This window comes from Podarcis vaucheri (assembly GCF_965113315.1).
Source record: "Podarcis vaucheri genome assembly, chromosome: 1".
In the NCBI taxonomy this organism is placed as follows: Eukaryota; Metazoa; Chordata; class Lepidosauria; order Squamata; family Lacertidae; genus Podarcis; species Podarcis vaucheri.
The window spans coordinates 93,731,427-93,752,423 of NC_138759.1; the positions used below are offsets into that span (position 1 = coordinate 93,731,427).

At 43.3% G+C, this 20,997-nt stretch overlaps 2 protein-coding genes across 2 annotated transcripts in view; both read left to right on the forward strand.

Moving 5' to 3' along the window:
• The first annotated feature begins 234 nt into the window (after positions 1-234).
• Positions 235-12,191, forward strand: LOC309527600 (uncharacterized protein). Its single transcript, XM_082214420.1, has 7 exons — positions 235-399; positions 1,077-1,186; positions 5,229-5,282; positions 6,449-6,532; positions 7,500-7,593; positions 8,520-8,590; positions 10,390-12,191. Exons 1-7 carry the CDS (start codon positions 326-328, stop codon positions 11,985-11,987), a joined length of 2,085 nt encoding a protein of 694 aa, XP_082070546.1. The 5' UTR covers positions 235-325; the 3' UTR covers positions 11,988-12,191.
• A 4,299-nt stretch (positions 12,192-16,490) lies between these two features.
• SLC15A2 (solute carrier family 15 member 2) overlaps positions 16,491-20,997 on the forward strand; it is a 70,573-nt gene continuing 66,066 nt past the window's right edge. The window contains exon 1 of the mRNA XM_082235400.1: positions 16,491-16,823. Within this exon, the coding sequence (XP_082091526.1) occupies positions 16,775-16,823 (49 nt within the window). The 5' untranslated portion in view covers positions 16,491-16,774. The remainder of the gene's footprint in view (positions 16,824-20,997) is intronic.

A 20,997-nucleotide genomic window follows, 5' to 3' on the forward strand; every position in this document is an offset into this window, starting at 1 on the left:
AACACATCAACTTGGTTACTTTTTTTAAAAAGGGAGAGGGAGCTGCTCTCTGATTGGGGGCTGCATAATGACGCCATGTTGTGCAGTGGTGTGGAGTCGCAATTCATGAAGGAGGGGGAAGCGCAACTGGGAGAGCTGGTGGAACTGGGAGTTGTGGCATCAACACCAAATTGGAGTGTGAGATCTTCTGCCCCTGAACACATTCTGCCTCTGCTTACCTCAAGGCAACCCAAGGCTTCTGTATTGTATTTTCAGAAAGAGAAATCACCCTCACATCTGGCTGCTCTTCTTCCTCAGCTTCCCAGCTGGCCTTTGCATTGGATGGATGGACATCATGGTGGACTACTACAAAATCCTAGATGTTCCCCAAAGTGCCTCTATGAGTGATATTAAAAGAGCGTAAGAGAAATCTTTCCTTGGAGTGCCCCTTTTCCTACAACCCTATAATCTGAACCTTTCCTCATGTTGCTTCTCTGTCAACATTTACCAGCAGGGCTTGATATTAGTAAGTGACTTAATACAGTGGTACCTCGGGTTACATACGCTTCAGGTTACATACGCTCCAGGTTACATACGCTCCAGGTTACAGACTCTGCTAACCCAGAAATAATGCTTCAGGTTAAGTACTTTGCTTCAGGATGAGAACAGAAATTGAGCTCTGGCGGCGTAACAGCAGGAGGCCCCATTAGCTAAAGTGGTGCTTCAGGTTAAGAACAGTTTCAGGTTAAGAACGGACCTCTGGGATGAATTAAGTACTTACCGGTAACCTGAGGTACCACTGTATCAGGAAAGGTGCCATAGTTCAGAAGCAGAGCACCTGCCTTGCGTTTAGAAAGCCCCATGTTTAATTCCTGGCATCTCCAGGTGGGGCAATTGAGGCAGAAATTCAGTTGCAAGCTATTGCCTCATCATCACCGTGAGAAGTCATGGTCTGAGAAACTGTCCAGAATAATGGTACTGGAAGATGGTCACTAGCCTATTTGGGTGGTTCTCACCATTATCATGGTGGATAGCATAGGTGGGTAGTTCTAGGATGGCTAGCCACTAATGTTTGTTGCATCTTGTGAACTGTGCAGGTACAGGAGTAAAGTGCTCAGGTGGCACCCAGATAAAAATCCAGATAACAGGGCAGAAGCTGAACAGAAGTTCAAGGAGGTTGTGGAAGCCTACAAAGTCCTTTCAGACAGTAAGTCACCCAGTTTCTCTTTAGTGCTCCTTTTCTTCCTCTCTCCAATAGAACATTCACAGTCACAACAGCTAATTTATTTTTGACTGATTAATCCCAAATAAAAACATAATGAACATGGATTAAACTTTGTCAGCTGCTCTAGAATGCAAATAAATGAACAAATAAAAATAGTAACACTCCATTCTTTAGGCAGCGACATAAGGTTGCATAAGTAATTCCAAACTTCCTTCATTCATCTTTTTGTTTGCACAGTCGGAATTGTTAACATATTTTCTTCCAATCCTTCAATGCACATACAAGACCATTCCCACATTTGACCTTTGTTTTCTTCCACTCCAGTTTAAGCTGCTTAATCTAATCTCCATTTACAATTATCTTTGGAAGGATGGAAGCATGCAAAAGGAAGGGGGATAGTAGTAATGGGGGACTTCAATTACCCGGATATTTGTTGGACGTCAAACTCAGCCAAGAGCATAAGGTCAAACAGATTCCTCACTGGCCTTGCAGACAACTTCATTGTCCAGAAAGTGGGAGAAGCAACAAGAGGAACAGCCATTTTAGATCTGGTCCTAACCAGTGTTGATGACCTGGTTAGTGGGGTAGATGTGGAAGGATCATTAGGCGCGAGTGATCATGCTCTTCTGAAGTTTACTATACAGCGGAAAGGAGCAGCCAAGCATACTAGGACTCAATTTCTTGACTTTAAGAAAGCCGACTTCATAAAACTTAGGGAAGTGCTGGGTGAGATCCCATGGACAGCAATACTAAAAGGAAAGGGAGTTCATGATGGCTGGGAGTTTGTTAAGAGGGAGATAGTAAAAGCACAACGACAGGCAATACCAATGAGACGGAAACATGGAAGGTGCCTAAAGAAGCCAGGGTGGCTATCTAAAGAACTTTTAACTGAATTAAGATTAAAAAAGGATGTGTACAAAAAATGGAAAAGGGGGGAAACCACCAAAGAGGAATTCAAACAAATAGCCAGCACGTGTAGACACAAAGTCAGAAAAGCTAAAGCACAGAATGAACTCAGGCTTGCTAGAGAGGTTAAAAGCAACAAAAAAGGCTTTTATGGGTATGTTCGTAGCAAAAGGAAGAACAAAGAAACAGTGGGGTCACTCAGAGGAGAAGATGGTGAAATGCAAACAGGGGACACAGAAAGGGCTGAACTCCTCAATGCCTTCTTTGCCTCAGTCTTCTCCGATAAAGAAAACAATGCCCGACCTGAAGAATTTGGAGCAAATGATTCAGCAAAGGAAACACAGCCCAGAATAACTAAGGAGATAGTACAAGAATATTTGGCTAGTTTAGATGTATTCAAGTCTCCAGGGCCAGATGAACTGCATCCAAGAGTATTAAAAGAACTGGCAGATGTGATCTCAGAACCACTGGCAGTCATCTTTGAGAATTCCTGGAGAACAGGCGAAGTCCCGGCAGACTGGAGGAGGGTAAATGTTGTCCCTATTTTCAAAAAGGGGAAAAGAGAGGACCCAAATAATTACCGCCCAGTCAGTCTGACATCAATACCAGGGAAGATTCTGGAACAGATCATTAAGCAAACAGTCTGTGAGCACCTAGAAAGGAATGCTGTGATCACCAATAGTCAGCATGGATTTCTGAAAAATAAGTCATGTCAGACTAACCTGATCTCGTTTTTTGACAGAATTACAAGCCTGGTAGATGAAGGGAACGCAGTGGATGTAGCCTACCTTGATTTCAGCAAGGCATTCGACAAGGTGCCCCATGATATTCTTGTAAAGAAGCTGGTAAAATGCGGTCTTGACTATGCTACCACTCAGTGGATTTGTAACTGGCTGACTGACCGAACCCAAAGGGTGCTCATCAATGGTTCCTCTTCATCCTGGAGAAGAGTGACTAGTGGGGTGCCACAGGGTTCTGTCTTGGGCCCGGTCTTATTCAACATCTTTATCAACGACTTGGATGATGGACTCAAGGGCATCCTGATCAAATTTGCAGATGACACCAAACTGGGAGGGGTGGCTAACACCCCAGAGGACAGGATCACACTTCAAAACGACCTTGACAGATTAGATAACTGGGCCAAAACAAACAAGATGAATTTTAACAGGGAGAAATGTAAAGTATTGCACTTGGGCAAAAAAAATGAGAGGCACAAATACAAGATGGGGGACACCTGGCTTGAGAGCAGTACATGTGAAAAGGATCTAGGAGTCTTGGTTGACCACAAACTTGACATGAGCCAACAGTGTGACGCGGCAGCTAAAAAAGCCAATGCAATTCTGGGCTGCATCAATAGGAGTATAGCATCTAGATCAAGGGAAGTAATAGTGCCACTGTATTCTGCTCTGGTCAGACCACACCTGGAGTACTGTGTCCAGTTCTGGGCACCACAATTCAAGAAGGACACTGACAAACTGGAACGTGTCCAGAGGAGGGCAACCAAAATGGTCAAAGGCCTGGAAACGATGCCTTATGAGGAACGGCTAAGGGAGCTGGGCATGTTTAGCCTGCAGAAGAGGAGGTTAAGGGGTGATATGATAGCCATGTTCAAATATATAAAAGGATGTCACATAGAGGAGGGAGAAAGGTTGTTTTCTGCTGCTCCAGAGAAGCGGACACGGAGCAATGGATCCAAACTACAAGAAAGAAGATTCCACCTAAACATTCGGAAGAACTTCCTGACAGTAAGAGCTGTTCGACAGTGGAATTTGCTGCGTGTGGTGGAGTCTCCTACTTTGGAGGTCTTTAAGCAGAGGCTTGACAACCATATGTCAGGAGTGCTCTGATGGTGTTTCCTGCTTGGCAGGGGGTTGGACTCGATGGCCCTTGTGGTCTCTTCCAACTCTATGATTCTATGATTCTATGATTCTATGATTCTATGATTCTATGATTCTAAGTTCAACCTTCTACCTTGCTGACAGAATGATTTTTTTTCCTAAAAAAAGGCTTGAATATGGAGAAACTAACTATGATTGGAGCTAAACTATACAAGAAATATGGATCTGCCACCATTCTGTCCTTCTTTATCTCCAATTCCTAGTAAGATATAATAAGCATAATAATACAGTTTGGACTGTGGGTCAAATTAGACTCAGCAGGAGTCTCAATTTGGGCTGTACAGCTGTTTTCCCCAAACAACACCCACCTGCTCTGCACCCGACATCATTTGGAACATCAGGTGTGGGGCATGTAAAGACGTGGTTGCAAAGAAACAAGGAGTTTTAAGCACACTCTTGATTGTTCCTTGGCAAGCAGAGCTCACTAACAGCAAGGCCTTTTGAAGCTGGTGTGGTTTGGAGTCAAACTGCACTTGTAACTGGACATTTTTATTTTGTAGACCAGCTTTGCATAGAGCTGCAGAGAAACAATATCCTTTTGCAGGCATGGTTTGCATCCAAACCATGCCTGCAAAAGGCCAACGTGGGGCTCACTGTCAATATAAATTAGTTGATCAGCACTAACAGCAGGCCTCTCTGAAGTTGTCACCTGCCATCATAATAAGACAATTAACAACTGGGCGGTTCTGCCCACCTGTCAAAGTGGCCTGGAGGTGGCACTGGAAGTCATGTTCTGGCCCAGCAGTTGGAAAAGATACCACACCCCATCATGCGCTGTGCATCTCCCCACTGTCAAACTGATATTACATCCTTCCCATACACTTCCCAGCCATGCTTCCCCCAGGGAGGCTCACCGGGTCCCTTCATCGTATCTTTTGGCAACAGGCAAAAACATTCCTCTTCTCCCAGGTCTTTGTTTAATTCCCCAGTTATGGCCTTTTAAACTGTTTTTGTTTCTTACTATGTTATGTATTTTTATAATGTAAACTGCCCTGTGAGCCCTGGATGAAGGGTGGCATAGAAATGGAGAGAACTGAGGTCCAGAGACAGCAGCTGGTCTAATAGCCACTGAGCTGGATTTAAGGATGTGGTGTGGTTTGAACAAGGGACTTCTTCGTCTCTTTAACATGATGCAGAACAGCAGCAATAAAACTGGAAAACTCAAAGCTAGAGATGAAGAGGCAGCTTGAAATTTCCTTCCACTTTTACTTCTATTCCAGGAAACATGCGTAACCAGTATGATGGGAGCAGCACAGAGACTTTCAAGGAAACAAGTGAGTAGTCCAGAGAAGAGGTCAAGGGCCTTGTCCCAACCTCTGATTAAGCGTAGTAACATCTCTAAGGCTTAGTGGGACTTACCAACCTGTCCGCTTCAGTTCCTCTTGGATTCATATTTTTCCAGCCTTTCACCACATTTCCACATCAGTTTGCATTTTTTTCTTGAAGCCCACATATTTTTGCATTCATTTTTCCGAAAGTGCATGATTTTTGCATGTGACATTGCATCCACTCTATTCAGTTTTTCAAGCAATTTCCTCTAGCATGATGCATTTTGGAACATGATTTTCATGAATATATGTACACTTTTTTGTACACTTATTTTGCCGTAAAATGGTGTTGCAAAATTCAGATAGGTCTGACTTTTGAAAGATAGCTGCGTTTTGCTTTGTGTACTGGATATGCAAATTGGGTAGGTTTGCATTAAAATGCTAAGCAAACAAATTTCTCCCTCCATTCCTAACAGGACATTAATGGTTCTGTTTAGCACTGGGCTCAGGAAAGCAACTGAACACTCTTTGCAGCTGTTTCATCCACCTTTTAAAAAGATTGCTCCAGCAATCTTTAAAAGGGTGGGAGAAACTGCTGCAAAGAGCATTCAGCCCAATCCTGTGCTCAGACAGGATTGTGGGGACCACAAAGGATTTCAATGGGTGTGTGGAGCAACCCACCTGTCAAACATGTGATGCCATAGTGGTGTTGTGACTGCCAGATGGATCATCTCACCACCTGCAGAGCCCAAAATGTTCCCCACCCCTATTTTACACATACCTCAAGAGCTATGAATGGTTTTCAAAAGTCTTCTTCACCCATATGTGTTTAAAGAGATCCAGAATCTAATTCTGTTTCCTTACGCACAAAGAAGCATGCCACCGGTTGAAAATAGCTACTATAATACATGTAGGTTGACTGTATCTAGGGGTTCCATGACTGCTGCAGCCTGGTAGATTGGAAAGCAACTTGGAGCAAACAACTAGTTCTGCCTCCAAGGAAAGATTCTTTTGCCTCCTTTCCTTAATCCTCCCATACATCCTGGAAGGAGAAGATGCAACAACTTTGGTGATGTTGTAACAGCTTATTTTTATTTTTCAAAACCATGCTATTTACATATCCCTTTCAAACAGCACAGCATTTGGAATTGTTTCCCTTTCTCTCTCCTTAGAGAGATCTGAGGATGAGAAGCACCTGTCTGTGTTTGATCACGATGGCATCAAAATATTCTTCACAAAACAACGTTCTTCTTCAGGTAATCTTTACATCCTTTCTGGAAAACTGCTCTGCTGTGAAGTCTGTTGGTTGCCACAGCTGTTGGTTTAGGACTGCTAATTCAAGTACCCAGGGCTTTTTTCCAGCCGGAACTTAGCGGAACTCGCTGGAACTCAGTTCTGGCACGTCTCAGGTGGGCTCCATTACCATGATAAGAGAACAAGGGAGGTGAGTTCCGGCACTTCTTTTTCTAGAAAAATAGCACTGCAGGTACCTATATTACATACCTGTGGTGAGGCTTCTGTTTGTGGCACAGTATTCTGACAGAAAGAGAAATAAATAGCCAGGTTTTAAGGATTTAACCAAACTGAGAATACATACAGGCCAGGCATAAAGCTATGCTGTAGAAAGAGAGCAGAAGAGCAATGCCTAAGGAAAAGATTATTTGGAAGGGTGTGTTGATCATCATCATCTCTCTCTCTTTCTCTCTGTCCCTCGGCCTATTTCTGGTTCCAATATTTCAGTCCCACTTGTCCTTCTGGTGCTTTGTGCCAAAATGGTGACTAAACAGCAGCATAAGACTTCTGCTGTTGTTACCAGCAACCCTTCCTCCCATTGCCAGTGTTATCAGAAAAATCACTAAAGCTGATGTAAAAGTCTGCTGGGGCGGAAGCTGCTGTGGAGGTGATTTGATCCTTAGGGAGCAAGTTCAATAGCTCCAGAGGTCCTTTTCAATCTTATAACTAGTATCGCTGAGGTAATTGACGAGAGTAAGTGTAGCCAATATGATAACCTCCTGATGTTTTGGGAATCAAACCTGCCTCACCCCCAGGCAGCATTGCTATGATTAGAGCAACTTCTGGAGGGCACTGAGTTAGCTACCCCTGACCAGAGCATCTTACAAGAGAGGATGAAAGATGAATTACAGTGTGCTTGTTTTGTGTGTGTGTGTAATTTGTGGCCTGGATGCACTTCATAATGAGTATGTGGCAACCTGTGTGTTTCAGATTTTTCTGTATCCTTCTTCAGCGCTCCTAAAAGGTTCCATCACTTTTCCATCGTGACTGCCTTCATGAATGGCAAAAAAATCACAACCAAAAGGTAAGGGGGGAGGGAGGGAGGGAGGGAGGGAACATATTTGTAGGAATCTTCTCCTTAAGTCTTGGTTCTCCTGGCTGCATTACTCTGTGTGTTTGCAATGTGCAAGCATGTCCAAAAGCAAAATGCCTCTGAAACACCAGTTGCTGGGAATTACAGGTGTGCACTCATGTCCAGCTTGCAGGCTTCCCATGGACATTTGTTTGACCACTGTGAGAACAGGATGCTGGACAAGATGGGCCATTGGCCTGATCCAGCAGGCTTGTTTTATGTTCTTAACTCTTGGGTCCATGATAATGTAACGTATCTGTGTTTATACTTTGTATGTTGCTTGGAGTCCTTAGGGTAGCAAGCAAGTAATGTGTCTGACTCTCTCAGGTGTACAGGATGTGAGAGGGTATCTGTACGTCTTTAGAGGAAAGAGGTATGTGAGTGAGTTTAACAGTCATATGTCTGCCTTACAGAATTTGTGAGGAAACTTTTATTAGATGAATATTTGAGACCACAGCGACTTGATGGGCAGATTCCTACACACATATACAGTGGTACCTCAGGTTACATACGCTTCAGGTTACATACGCTTCAGGTTACAGACTCCGCTGGCCCAGAAATATTACCTCGGGTTAAGAACTTTGCTTCAGGATGAGAACAGAAATTGTGCAGCAGCGGCACAGTGGCAGCAGGAGGCCCCATTAGCTAGAGTGGTGCTTCAGGTTAAGAACAGTTTCAGGTTAAGTACAGACCTCCAGAACGAATTAAGTACTTAACCCGAGGTACCACTGTAGGAACAAATAAAGTTCTCACATGCACATAAGGATCTATCCAAATGAGTGTTTGAACAAGGAGGCTATAATATGGAGGCTTCTCTTGTTCCTAAAGCATCTGTCCCTTGTTTGGTCAGGTAACTATGTGACATTTCTCCCCTTCAGACATCTCGAGAATGAAAGCAAGTACTTGGAAGTTGAAGAGGACGGGAAGACGGTATCTATCCATGTTAATGGTAAATTTGAGTGGGCTGTATTATGCCTTGTGACAGGTGTTCAATGCTTACCTCAGTGTGTATAGGGCACCTCCGAGGAGCCTGGCTTTCAGAAAGCATGCTTTCCCTCTTGAAAATTGAGACACCCAGAAAATTCTGACTCAGAGGGTTTTTTGTTTCCTTTTGTTTGAAAACCACCTTATTCTTTCACAGCTCATTAGGCAAACAAAAAACAAAACAACAACCCAATAAGAAAACATTTTGTCCTGTGAATTATAGGTAAGGATGATTAGCTCTGCAAGCAAACAAATGAATGAATGAATAAAGGTGCAGGATATATGCCAAATACACTCAAATCTGGAATAAACAATGGAAAAGACAGAACAATTTTATTGATTAGCATATGTTGTATTGGTGTAATCTAGGGAATCTACAATATTCACAATATATTAATGCCTGGAATGGGAGGCAGGGGGAAGAGGGTAACATCCAGCTATTGCCAATGAAGTTCTACGCAGAGTAGACCTATTGAAATTAATGAGCCTAAGTTATGCATTTTCAACAATTTCAATGTGTCTACTCTGAGTATGACTAACACTGAATAAAACCCATTAGGTCATGGTGATGATGATAGCAGCATTTATATATTGCCCATCTGACCAAGTCCTCTGGGCACTTTACAAAGACAATAAAATACAAAATCCTGTTTACAAAAACAGAACAAAACAAAACACCTAAACCAAAAAACCAAAAAATAAAAGCCCAGCAATGCCATCCCTAAAGCAGCACAAGATACAGCAGATAAAAGAATTATAATGAGCACAACCGGCATAAACCAGGGGTTGCTGGGTGCAAAAAATGTACCCTCTCTGGTTTATTCTAGTCTTGTTCTCATTTACTTGGCAAAATTATGCACCTTAGTCAATTCAGGCACTGTTCTCCATTACCTGTCTTATATCTCCTTCAATGTCTGCTTCTCTCTCCCCTGTTGAATGTGTGTGGTGCATTATTATCCTAACTTCCTTGGGACATGATAATGACTGGCATGCAGTGCCTCTGTTCCACTCACGTAACAGACTTCTGCTTGGCACAAAGGAACTTCCTCCCCTGTATAGCTTTTACACACCCTTACAATTTGCCCCAGGGAATCCCTGGAAAGTCCTGTTGCATGAATGGAATTTTGCTTACACAGCATTGAATACAACCCAATCTGTTTACTCTTTTTCTTGGGTATTTCCTATGTGTGAGTACGATTGGTGTTCCTACTAAAGCCACGAAATGCAGACCACTGACCAAATTCTGGTGGGTCATCTGGTAGATGGTGGGATATTCAAGATCCCTTGCTGTATGCCTCAGACAACATAGGGACTTAGAGACCATATGGGGACCATAGGGACTGAGAGAGAACATGTGTGGCTGAATTCAGCATACCCTTAGTGCAAATAGGATATAAGGGTGACAAAAAGGATTGGATCTAGACTTAGTCATGCTTAGAGCAGACCCACAGAAATCTCACTGATTGTGACTATCAAGTTGCATTGATTTCTGTGGGTCTACTCTAAGCATGACTAAGTCTGAATGCAACAGAATGCAACAGAATAGTTAACATTATTGTCAGCGAGTCATAATAATTCTGGATGTTTACATGCTCTACAAATTTCATTCTATGGGAGAAACATAAATCATGCCCTGAAATCGTGTGATAATTTTTAATCATGCTGGACATGGAAAGAGTGTGTAAATGCAGATCCTAGGCTTATTTCTGTAGCTCCATCACTGGAACAGACCTCCAGTTGACCAATATATTCTGGCTCTTGCAGGCATACCTGTTTACGATAGAGAAATTAACGCAAACAACTGGGATTACAGGTTGGACAGGGGCTACTATTATCCAGAAAAGAATCGGTTTTGGACATGTGAAAGGCGTCGGTGGGCAGAAGACTGGCGGCGCTGGGCAAGCCAATGGCGAGACTGGGCAGAAGAGTGTCGAGACTGGGCTGAAGGAAAGCAACATGAGAAAGACAAGTGCTTTTCTGGGGCTAATGCTGGTCATCGCTGGGCAAAAGCAGCACAGGGTCCAAAGGCTAGTGAGGAACATCTCAGGTCAGACAGGGGTTGTCCTAGGCCAGGGGAAGGGAAATGTGATCTGAAAGAGGGACATAAGACTAATAAGGGACTATCTCGCCCAGAAGTGGAACACTCCAAGTCAGATAAAGGGTATTTTGTGTTTCCCAAGCCAGGTGAGAATTCTGGACCAGACGAAGGGCATCTCAAGGCAAACAAGAGGCAACAGAGAGTGGACGAGGGGCATCCCCCATCAGATAAGAACAACCCAGGAGTTGTTAGGCTGGGGGAGGGACATACGGATCAGGACAAGGGGCATGCCACAAGGAAAAAAGAGCAGCCTAGGCAGGACGAGGGGCAGCCCAGGCCAGATAAGGGGTCCCTCAGTCACAAGAAACCAGACCCTGTGTATAATGAATCAGCTATGAAGCACAAGGTGGTTTCTGAACATAACCCTCAGGCTGGGAATAGGGAGACTCATGCTGGGAAACAGAAGCAACTGGCAGAAAGAAGCAACCCACGTGCTGTGAAAAGCGAAAAGCTGCTCAGAAAGAATGAGCTGAAGGATGACAAGCTGGAGTCCAAAGGTGAGAAGCACAGGCTTACTTTAGAGTCTGAACCTGGGAAGGGAACAGAATTCAATGGTATGAAGGGAAAGGCTTGTGCTGATACTAAAGTGGCTCCTCAAACACATCTGACTTCCTCTTGTGGCAAAGTGCTGCCGCTGAAAAGGAAAGAGCCCCAGATTCGGGTAAGAAAGCCGTATGGCAAGAGGAGCAGGTCTCAAGCTGGAAGGAGGTCATCGCACGGTGGTAGGAGCAAGTCCCGGGCAGGGAAGAATAGGGTGCCTGATGGACAAAGTAAGGCAGAGCCTGCGGGGAGCAGCTCATCTAAAGGACTCGATGAAGAACAGCCTGAGGGGAATGACTTAGCTAAAGAACCCGGTAAAGGAAAGCCTGAGAGGAACGATTCAGTTGAAGGATGCAGTTTAGGAGAGCCTGAGGGGAATGGCTCAGCCAATGGAAGCAGGGAGGTGCCTCCTGAGGGGAAGCAGACACAGGCAGATTCTAAGGGTGCACTGCAAGGTCGGAAAAAGGGACCTCTATCAGCTCTCCTGGGGGGTGACATTTCTCTCCCAACGAAACACAGACTGCTCAGAAGAACAGCACAATGTCGCCTCTTATCTGAAGTCCAGGGTGAAAAGCATCAGTACGTATCTGAAACGAGCCAGTTCATCAGCATGAATGACCAACGGAGAAGGAGACTGACTAAACTCCCTCAGTCTGGTACACAGCTTCCAAGTATTGAAGGCCAGAAACTTGGAGCGAATCAGTTCCCAAATGTGACTCACTGACCAGGGATATGTTCAAGCTAGCTGGCTCACATTTAAGCTCACCGTCTTGCTCACTGATTTGTGATCACCTCTGACTTCTGTGTTCACACCAGGCAGTGCAGGACCCCACATTTGCTGGGCTGCAATAGGAAGGAGAGTTTCCAGAGATTGTGGTCAGTAAGGGAGGTGTGTTTTTCAATAAAGGCAGTAATGTAACTCTCACAATTTCTTGGTATGTGCTTATTATTCGGTAAGAAACAGGATATATATTCAGGAGATGCTGAGATAGCTCTAGATTTCTACATTCCACATGAACCTGATTTCCCCCATAATCAGGATAGATTTGGGCTTGCTGAGCATCTGCTCACTTTTAATTCACCAGTGTGTTTCCATCTATGTTTGTAGATTACAAGATAGGCAAGTACACACAGAAGGGCCTTGCAAATTGCAATTTGGGACCTGATATTGCCTAGGCTTTCTTAACCATGGAGGAAACACACAGCATTTCCAGCCCTAACCCATAAAGGGGGGGGGGGGCTGAAGTCCAGCTCAGTGGATCCCTCACTGAGAAGGCACAGGGCCTGCCCTGTGGAATGCCATCTCACCAGATGTCAAAAAGATAAACAACTATATGACTTTTAGAATACGTCTGAAGGCAGTCCTCTATAGGGAAGGTTTTTTTAATGTTTGATGTTTTATTGTGTTTTTATATTTTGCTGGAAGCCGCCCAGAGTGGCTGGGGCGACCCAGTCAGATGGGCAGCATATAAGTACTACTACTAGTAGTGCTATTAATTATGTTGAGGGCCGTGTTCCCTCAGGGATAATCCATTGGAGGCCACATGCAGCCAGTGGGCTGGACCATCGTCAAAAGGAGCCACTGCAACAATTTCTCTGCTACATTTGTATTAGGCAGAGCCCAAAGTGTGCATGTACGCTGCCTTCGTTGGGTTCCATGAAAGAAGAAAGGTGGTGGAGGAAGAAAAAGAAATAAAATAAAGAAAGTGGGCAAAGGAAGAACCAAATCTCTCTCTCTCTCTCTCTCTCTCCATTAACATAGGCCAGAACGGATTGCTTGTAAATGGTTTCTTCCCTTCCATTGCTTCATCCCTTTTGACTCTCTGTAATTTTCTTCTCCCTTACCTGCCCTTCTTTGCTTTCTCTGGGCCCCACAATGCTCCATGACTTTCAGCAACACATGAGACAGCAGTGCTAGCATTATAACCAATAAAACTAACACAATAAACCCCACATCTCAGTACAGCCTTTACCTGATGCAATATTAGCATCTCAGGGGAAATATACAAAGGTAGCCATTGTAACAATTTCTCTGTGACATTTGTGTTAGGCAAATGTGAATGCGATTCCTCTGGTGTTGTTGTTCCCATGTCATGTCATATTAAATTTGACATGACGCAGATCCTTAAAACATTAATTCCCATCTTCCGGTGATAAGATACACCGTAGCAATCCTATCATGTTCTATAATTTATTTTGAGGCAGTTCACAAGCATCATTTAATGATTTGTTTATCTCCTCTGAAAGGATTAACACATCACTCTTCAAAGGTCCTTATTAGATAAGTAACATGCCACCGGGGGCTTAATAACTGAGCTATTGGGCATGAAATTAGGAGACGGACAAAACTCAGGTTCTGGATGAAGCTGAAAATGTATTTTTACGCTGTCAATTATGAAGTGATTCTGGGCTTCAGCATCTGCAGCATCACTTTGAGCAATAACTGGGCTATTGTTGCGGGGAATCTAAATATCATCCCTCAAAAGCACTTACACTGTGGATACATTTTCATTCCACAGCACCAAAATTACAATATTTTGTCTCTGCAATCATGGTAATTTCTCCTGTGGGTAGTACCCTTACCATGATAGTTTGCATAGTATGGACTAGTTGTACAAATGTCAAGACAAACGATAGGCTTGACTTCATGACTATTTTAGTACTGTGACAAACAGTATAACTTCCTTTCTATGTGCAGTGACTGCACCATTTTGTAACTTTAAAATGTGTGCACATGCATGCATGGATCAAAGAACTGATCCAGTTTATTCAGAAGGGAGTCTCATTTTGTTCAATAGGACTTTCTTCCCAGTGTGTTGTGCAGTGCAGTCTTTCAGTGCAATCCCATACAGTACATGTCTTTTACTTCAATAGGGCAGATAAGTGTGCATATGACTGCAACCTTTGTTCATACTGTAACCTCTTAAAAATTGCAGTTCTCATTTTTTTTCATGGATGGTGAAATTTTTCATGAATAGTGTTATTGACCTTCCTTGGAAATGTAAATCATCATAGTGCAGTTGTTTATTGATTGTACCAAGGTGTGGCTTTATTTTAAAATGCCTTGCGCTCCAAAATGGTTTAAAATGTGTGCAGTATTACTAAATCAAAGAGCAGATAAAAGGGAAAACAAATTGAGAAGATGGAAACATGTGCTGTTCTAATACGTGGACTTTCAAGAAATATTCAAAGGACAATAGTTTGAACACTCCAAATTGATTTTGTGTTTTAAGGTCAGAAGCAGGCCTGACTGTTTTGTAAATCACATGGCTTGTGGGGGAGTCTTTTTGAACTTACAGTTTTATTGATTTTTTCCCCGGGGGTGGGGAGTATGTTTACCAATAGGAAAGGAATGTTATGACCATAATAATGATAATGGATTGTATCCAGCTAAGTCAGACTCAGTGGAAACACATTGGCATGTCCTACTTAATTGCATTGATTTCAATGGGTCTACTCTATAACTTAGCTGAATACAAACCCCAGTGCAGTTAAAGGTTCGGTATCTTCTGTCTGTGCTTATTACAGACGCTTAGTTTAACATCTGAAACCCTAACCTTCATGCTTTATGCGGTGTTATTAGTTGATGCTGTCAAGATTTGTTTGTGTGGGCATGTGACAGGGAGCTACAGCGATGGTGCTTTAGTGTTGCTGGTTCTGGGCAGGGGAAAGTAGAGCATGAGTGAAAGGGCTAGCGATAATTTGGGACAGAGGCCTAAATGTGTGGTCCCATCCTCTAACTGTAGGGGAACATGATGGGCTCCCCCCCCCATAGAAAAGGAGTGGCGACAAAACTAGGCCTTCTGGAGTTGGGGCCCTGATGGTATTGTTATGGGAGAGTGCTTCCTGTGTGCAATAAATTGGTCACTTGCATGCCTTGGATGGAGATATACTGTCTGAAGGAGCAGATTCACAGTTTGGGCATGCTTTGGGATCCAGCTTTGTCACCAGAGGCTCAGATGGCCTCAGTGGCTAGGACCACCTTTTACCATTCTTGGCAGGTGTGCCAGCTGCAACTGTTCTGGAACCAGGATAGCTTGACTGCAATACTCCAGGCACTGACAACTTCAAGGCTGGGTTACTTCAATGCACTCTATGTAGTTACTATGATGCACTGCTTGTGATTGGTCTGGAAAATACAGTGCAGATCAATGCAGCATGAATGTTCACAGGAGTGAGCCTCTGTCCACACATATATCACATCCCTGCTCAAGAGATCTGCACAGGCTGCCAATTTGTTACCAGGCCAGATTCAAGATATTTGTATTTAAGGCTCTCAATAACTTTAGGAACCACTCTGCTGCTAGGCTATTGAACAGAATAGTAACCACAAAAAGTAGCCTTTTCCTGACAGAAATGATTGTGTGTAACCACCCAAATAGTGGAAAACCCATTACAGAATTAGAGAGATTGACCTTGCCAATTATTAAAGAAGTTGTAAGAAGCTGGTATTTTCCCTGTAGATGCATTAAATTAAAATTAGATCTCAATGGCTTGTGAGCAAATAATCTTTTTTCCAAAACATCTGGTTTGAAGGTTGCAACCACCATTTAACCCTGTGAATTATGGGAAATTTTAGCCACTTGCCACATCAGCAAGACAGGTTTTCTACCTCCTGCCCTTGCCTGGAGATTTCCTGGCAGTTACTGTAGTATAGATAGCACTGGGTTCGATGGACCAAGAGTCTTCCTCAGGATAAGAAAGCATCATAGAGGTATTGATTTCATTTCCCTCACCCCAAACCTCAAAAAACAGCCTTAGACCAACTGCAGTCTCTCAGCCATCTGGCATATGGGCTCAAAGCACTCCACTTATATTATGAAACATGTTTTCTACTTGGTATGGACAAAGGTCCTGAAATATGAATAGTTTACAACAATTATGAACAATGGCAAGTCTATCTAGGGTGCAGAAACAGGAATAAAAGTCAGCCTGTTTAGACTGAAAGAAGCTTGTCTCCTCTTCTGAAGTTAAGAACTGTCACATGGAGCCATTAAATGTTTTGAAACTAAGCTGGTGTAAAATGGCATAACCCTGTCCAAGCCAAGGAGACTGTGTCAATTTATGCCAGGCAGTGAGTTGGGCCTAATTCATCTGGAGCGAGCATCCTGTTTCCACAATAACATACATACACAAAAAACCCCTTTAAAAACCACCACTGCTGTAACAAATGGCGATTTCTGAAGTGCAACTCTCAAAAGTATGTCAAGCCTCTTTTTAAATCAATGGGCTACATTTACACACAAATATGGACTGTCTATGCAAGCTTTTTAATTTGGCCAGACTGGGAATAAGTAACTTTAAGTTAACAAGTTAATCTTGTTGACAAAAAAAAAAAAAGTTTAGCTGCGGGGAGGAAGTTTGCTTGTATTTTAGAGGTGGCTAAGGGAGCTAAAACAGTAAAGTGAAATATTAACAAGACTTGGCACAGAGTCGCTCAGGACGTCTTAGAGAAAGTCTTCCTCTGCCAGTGCACAGCTGGATTTGCAGAGTGCAGAGGAAAAGGCAGAAATGGCTGAGGAGGAAAGCGGTGCAAAAGGAGGAAAAGAGAAGCAAAGAGGTCAGTGGCTATTTGATGCTTCCCCACCCCTAGTCCTTCTAAAGTAAAGTGACTCTGCCCATCCTTCAGAGCTTCTTGTACACTTTGGGGGATACAGATGGCGTTTCAGTGCAAAGAAGCTTGCTCACAGACTCTGAAAGACTGAACAGTTACACAGCTGCTGAAATGCCCTTTTCTGCACTGCTACTAAAGGCACAGGAGCCCTGTCCTCGTTCGCTACCCTAGTAGAGTTGCCCTCTTCTACTCTAAGCCATCTCTAGGAGAGTTGCCCTTTTCCACTAGAACTTCTCTGTCTGCAAAGGATCAGAGCTCCTACAGGTACAATGAAGTATATAGGTGGAGAATCTTGGTGGAATGAATGAGGGATTTCCTATGTTGCATATTGCTCATTTACCATGTAGACTGCTGGCCAGGGATGGTGTCTAGTGCTCAGTGTTCCTCGGGTCTTTTCTTGACTCTGCCGCTTGTTTGATAATTGTCCTTTGGCATGGCCCTTATCAAAGGTTTGGTGGTGGAGGATCCTAAGGGATGAGAAAGAGCAAAGCTGAAAGAAACCTAAATTTATTTTAAGTTAGTAGATGCATGGAGTGATGTTAATAAATTTCTGTTCTATTCATTGAAACTATTTTCATTATGTTGCTGTTCAGTAAAACCCTCCAGGGCAGCTCACAGCAGAATAATGAAACGAAACAGAAAGATGAAAAAAATAAATTGAAGGAACTCAATTGAATAGATAGAACAGTAAAAAAATTGAATTAATATAATATGCAAAACATATGGCACTCCCAGTCTCCTTTCCGAGTTCTCCAACACTTACTATCAACAGCCAGTGATGTGGGGCAAGGAACGCATCCCATGATAACGCCATGACATGGGTAAGTTAGTCTAAAAATTTATCAGCAGAGCTTGACCACAATAGTTCAGGCATTGGTAACATCAGAATTGTCTTCCCTTGTCCTTGACCTGGAAACAGTAATTACTGCAGGATGCTAAAACACAATTGCTAACAGGAGTGAGACCCTGTCAGCATATAACACCTGAGCTCAGAGGTTAGCAGTGGCTGCCTACTTGCTATAGGACCAAGTTCAAGGTGTTACTACAGTGGTACCTTGGTTGTCGAACAGCTTTGCTCCTGAACAAAACGGCTCCTGAACGCTGCAAACCTGGAAGTGAGTGTTCTGGTTTGCAAACATTTTTCAAAAGCTGTACATCCAACGTGGCTTCCGATTGAGTGCAGGAAGCTCCTGCAGCCAATCGGAAGCCGTGCCTTGGTTTTCAAACCTTTTCAGGAGTTGAACGGACTCCCGGAACAGATGAAATTCAAGAACCAAGGTACCACTGTATTCATATATAAAGCCCTTCACAGTTTGGGATTACCATTCCCAATAAATCGTACATTGGATCCCAAATGCCTTGTGAGTTGAACGTTTTAGCTCCCAAACGCCACAAATCTGAAAGTGAGTGTTCCGTTTTGCGAATATATTTTTTTAACCCGAACGTCCACCATGGCTTCCGCGGCTTCCAATTGGCTGCAGGAGCTTCCTGCAGCCAATTTGAAGCCACACCTTGGTTTCTGAACATTTTGGAAGTCGAATGGACTTCTGGAACGGATTCCGTTCGACTTCTGAGGTACCACTGTATATGCTCACTCCAGTGTTTCAATCTGTAGCAGTGGCGCTGTTATGGGTGCCATACAATGCCCAGTTTGAACTTGTTTTCAAATGTTTTAAATCCACAATTTTTATTTTTTATTTCCTTTTGTGAAGCGCTAGTTAGAGGGAGTTTTGTTTTTTGTTTTTTACAGTCAAGGGGCATATAAACATTGCTAATGAAATAAATAAATGAAAGTTACAGGAGACGCCAAGGAGAACTCGAGAAGAGCATGTGTCTTTGTTGCAGAATCGTGTCAAGGATAAGTATAGTTCCAACCTGTGAAAGGTTCAGCTGGTCCTTTTCGGTTTTAAACTAATTGTGAATTGCATTTTCAAAACTTTGAAGATTGCTGCTTTCATTGTAAAATATCAATCAGCCGGTGGATATATTGTGGGAGGGCTTTTCCCCTCAGGCAACTGATGGAGCCCTTTCACATCCCTCTCCTCTGACACTCATCAAGGTGCACTGCAAAGCATCCTTGCCACTACGGAGAATGCGAGGCCATTTTAGAAGTTACAATGCTTTGGGATGTTCCAGCACCCCAAAGTCCACTCCAGAACTAAACCCCCCCCCCAATTCATGTGCTCTGTAAATTTTCATGGTGAATCACTGCGTGTTTTCTGGCACAGCAAAAAAAGGGATTTTTATTCATCATATGATGCCATAGCGTACATTATTATGCTGACATTACTGCTCCCACATGACATCTCTGACCATTAACTACTATGGCAACAAATTACCTATACTTGGCCTGCTCTTTAGTTTTGCAAAGGCTCATTCTCCCAACAAATAGGAATGTGCCAGGCTATCTGTTTAGCAAAAGAAACTGGATGCTGGATGTTAAGTCCTTATGTAACAAAATAAAAATCAATATGGGGGGGAAAACAGCTGTGCAGGAAAAATCTCATGTGGGACAGGACAAAAGAGAACAGTCTGAACCACATGTGGAATAGGAATCAGGGGTTTGCCAAGTATAATGCAGCAATTAAGGATAAGAATAAAAACATCAGTGTGGAAAGGGTGGGCAATCAAAAATAAAAATATATACATTGTATGTTAAATAAATTTGTTATTATTATTTTTTAAAAAAACCTAATAAAATTTAATAATGAATAAAAGGAAGCATCCCTAATGCCGTGACCCTTCCTTTCCTGGGCTCCAGGTCAGCAAATAATATATCTTGCATACTGCAGTGTGGTGTAGTGGTTAAGAGTGGTAGACTCATAATCTGGGGAACCGGGTTCGCGTCTCCGCTCCTCCACATGCAGCTGCTGGGTAACCCAGGGCTAGTCACACTTCTCTGAAGTCTCTCAGCCCCACTCACCTTAGGGCAAATGGACACTGCGCCTCCAACCTAAGTCTGCTCTCAGCCAACCCCACCTGTCTGCCTACTTTCTTACAACCTGTCTAGGCGGTGGTACTGCCTGTGGCAGCTTCCTCCTCCTTAGTCAGTGTGGTGTAGAGAGCCAGTGTGGTGTAGTGGTTAAGAGTGTTAGATTCGTAATCTGGGGAACCGGGTTCGCGTCTCCGCTCCTCCACATGCAGCTGCTGGGTGACCTTGGGCTAGTCACACTTCTCTGAAGTCTCTCAGCCCCACTCACCTCACAGAGTGTTTGTTGTGGGGGAGGAAGGGAAAGGAGATTGTTAGCCGCTTTGAGACACCTTTGGGTAGTGATAAAGCGGGATATCAAATCCAAACTCTTCTTCTTCTTCTTCTTGGGCCTAGCAAGGAACAGGCCACTATATATTAAGAAGATGTGTGCATAGCCCTCACGTTCTTAGTAATGATGGAGTACCTTGCAATGCACGCAGCAATAGTTGCAAGTGGCTGGAGGCTGGTGGGAGAGACGGAAAGGACTCAGTATTCCTTGTGTGGAAGCACTTCCACAAGTGCAGATTTATGAGTGTGGAGCAATGCATGAGGAAGCGATAGATCTTGCCCATTATTCAAACATTATAATGTGCAATTCTACACATAATTTGCACAAAAGTAAGCCCCAATGAGTTAAGTGGGAATTTCTCCTAGGTAAATATGTACAGGATTGCAGCAGACTTAATTTCTTAAAGAATTTCAATAAAATGTAATGTGGATAAGATACAAACAGAATTAAATACATTCCTAACCATGTCTACACAGAAGCACCTCCTACTGAATTCAGCGGGGTTATTCCCAGGTAATGGGGTTAGTATTGCAGCGTTAACATATTAAGCACTCTTCCTAAGGTTTTATTACCCCCCCTAGTGCAAAATAAATGGGTTTTTACCATCCACATTCTGTCCCTCTGATTCTTGCTAAGCAATAAACATTAAGATCACTTCTCAGGGACTCTGTAAAAACAACACAAAAATCAGCACAGTAGGTTTAATCTGACAGACAGCCTTGGAAAGAGTTTCAGAAAAAGAATAAATTGGTGAGGCTTTTGCGGTGTAGAAAGATGACAGCCTAAAGGTAAAGCAGGGTGGGACATCAGATTGGTGCTGCTGAGGTCATTTGTTAATTAATGGTGCCTCGCTTCAGATC

Excerpts from the sequence above, each read along its gene's own strand:
- LOC309527600 (XM_082214420.1), top strand. The coding sequence starts at position 326 with ATGGACATCATGGTGGACTACTACAAAATCCTAGATGTTCCCCAAAGT. Across the intron at positions 5,283-6,448 it reads AGAGACTTTCAAGGAAACAA|AGAGATCTGAGGATGAGAAG; the intron begins GTGAGTAGTCCA and ends CTCTCTCCTTAG. Across the intron at positions 6,533-7,499 it reads AAAACAACGTTCTTCTTCAG|ATTTTTCTGTATCCTTCTTC; the intron begins GTAATCTTTACA and ends TGTGTGTTTCAG.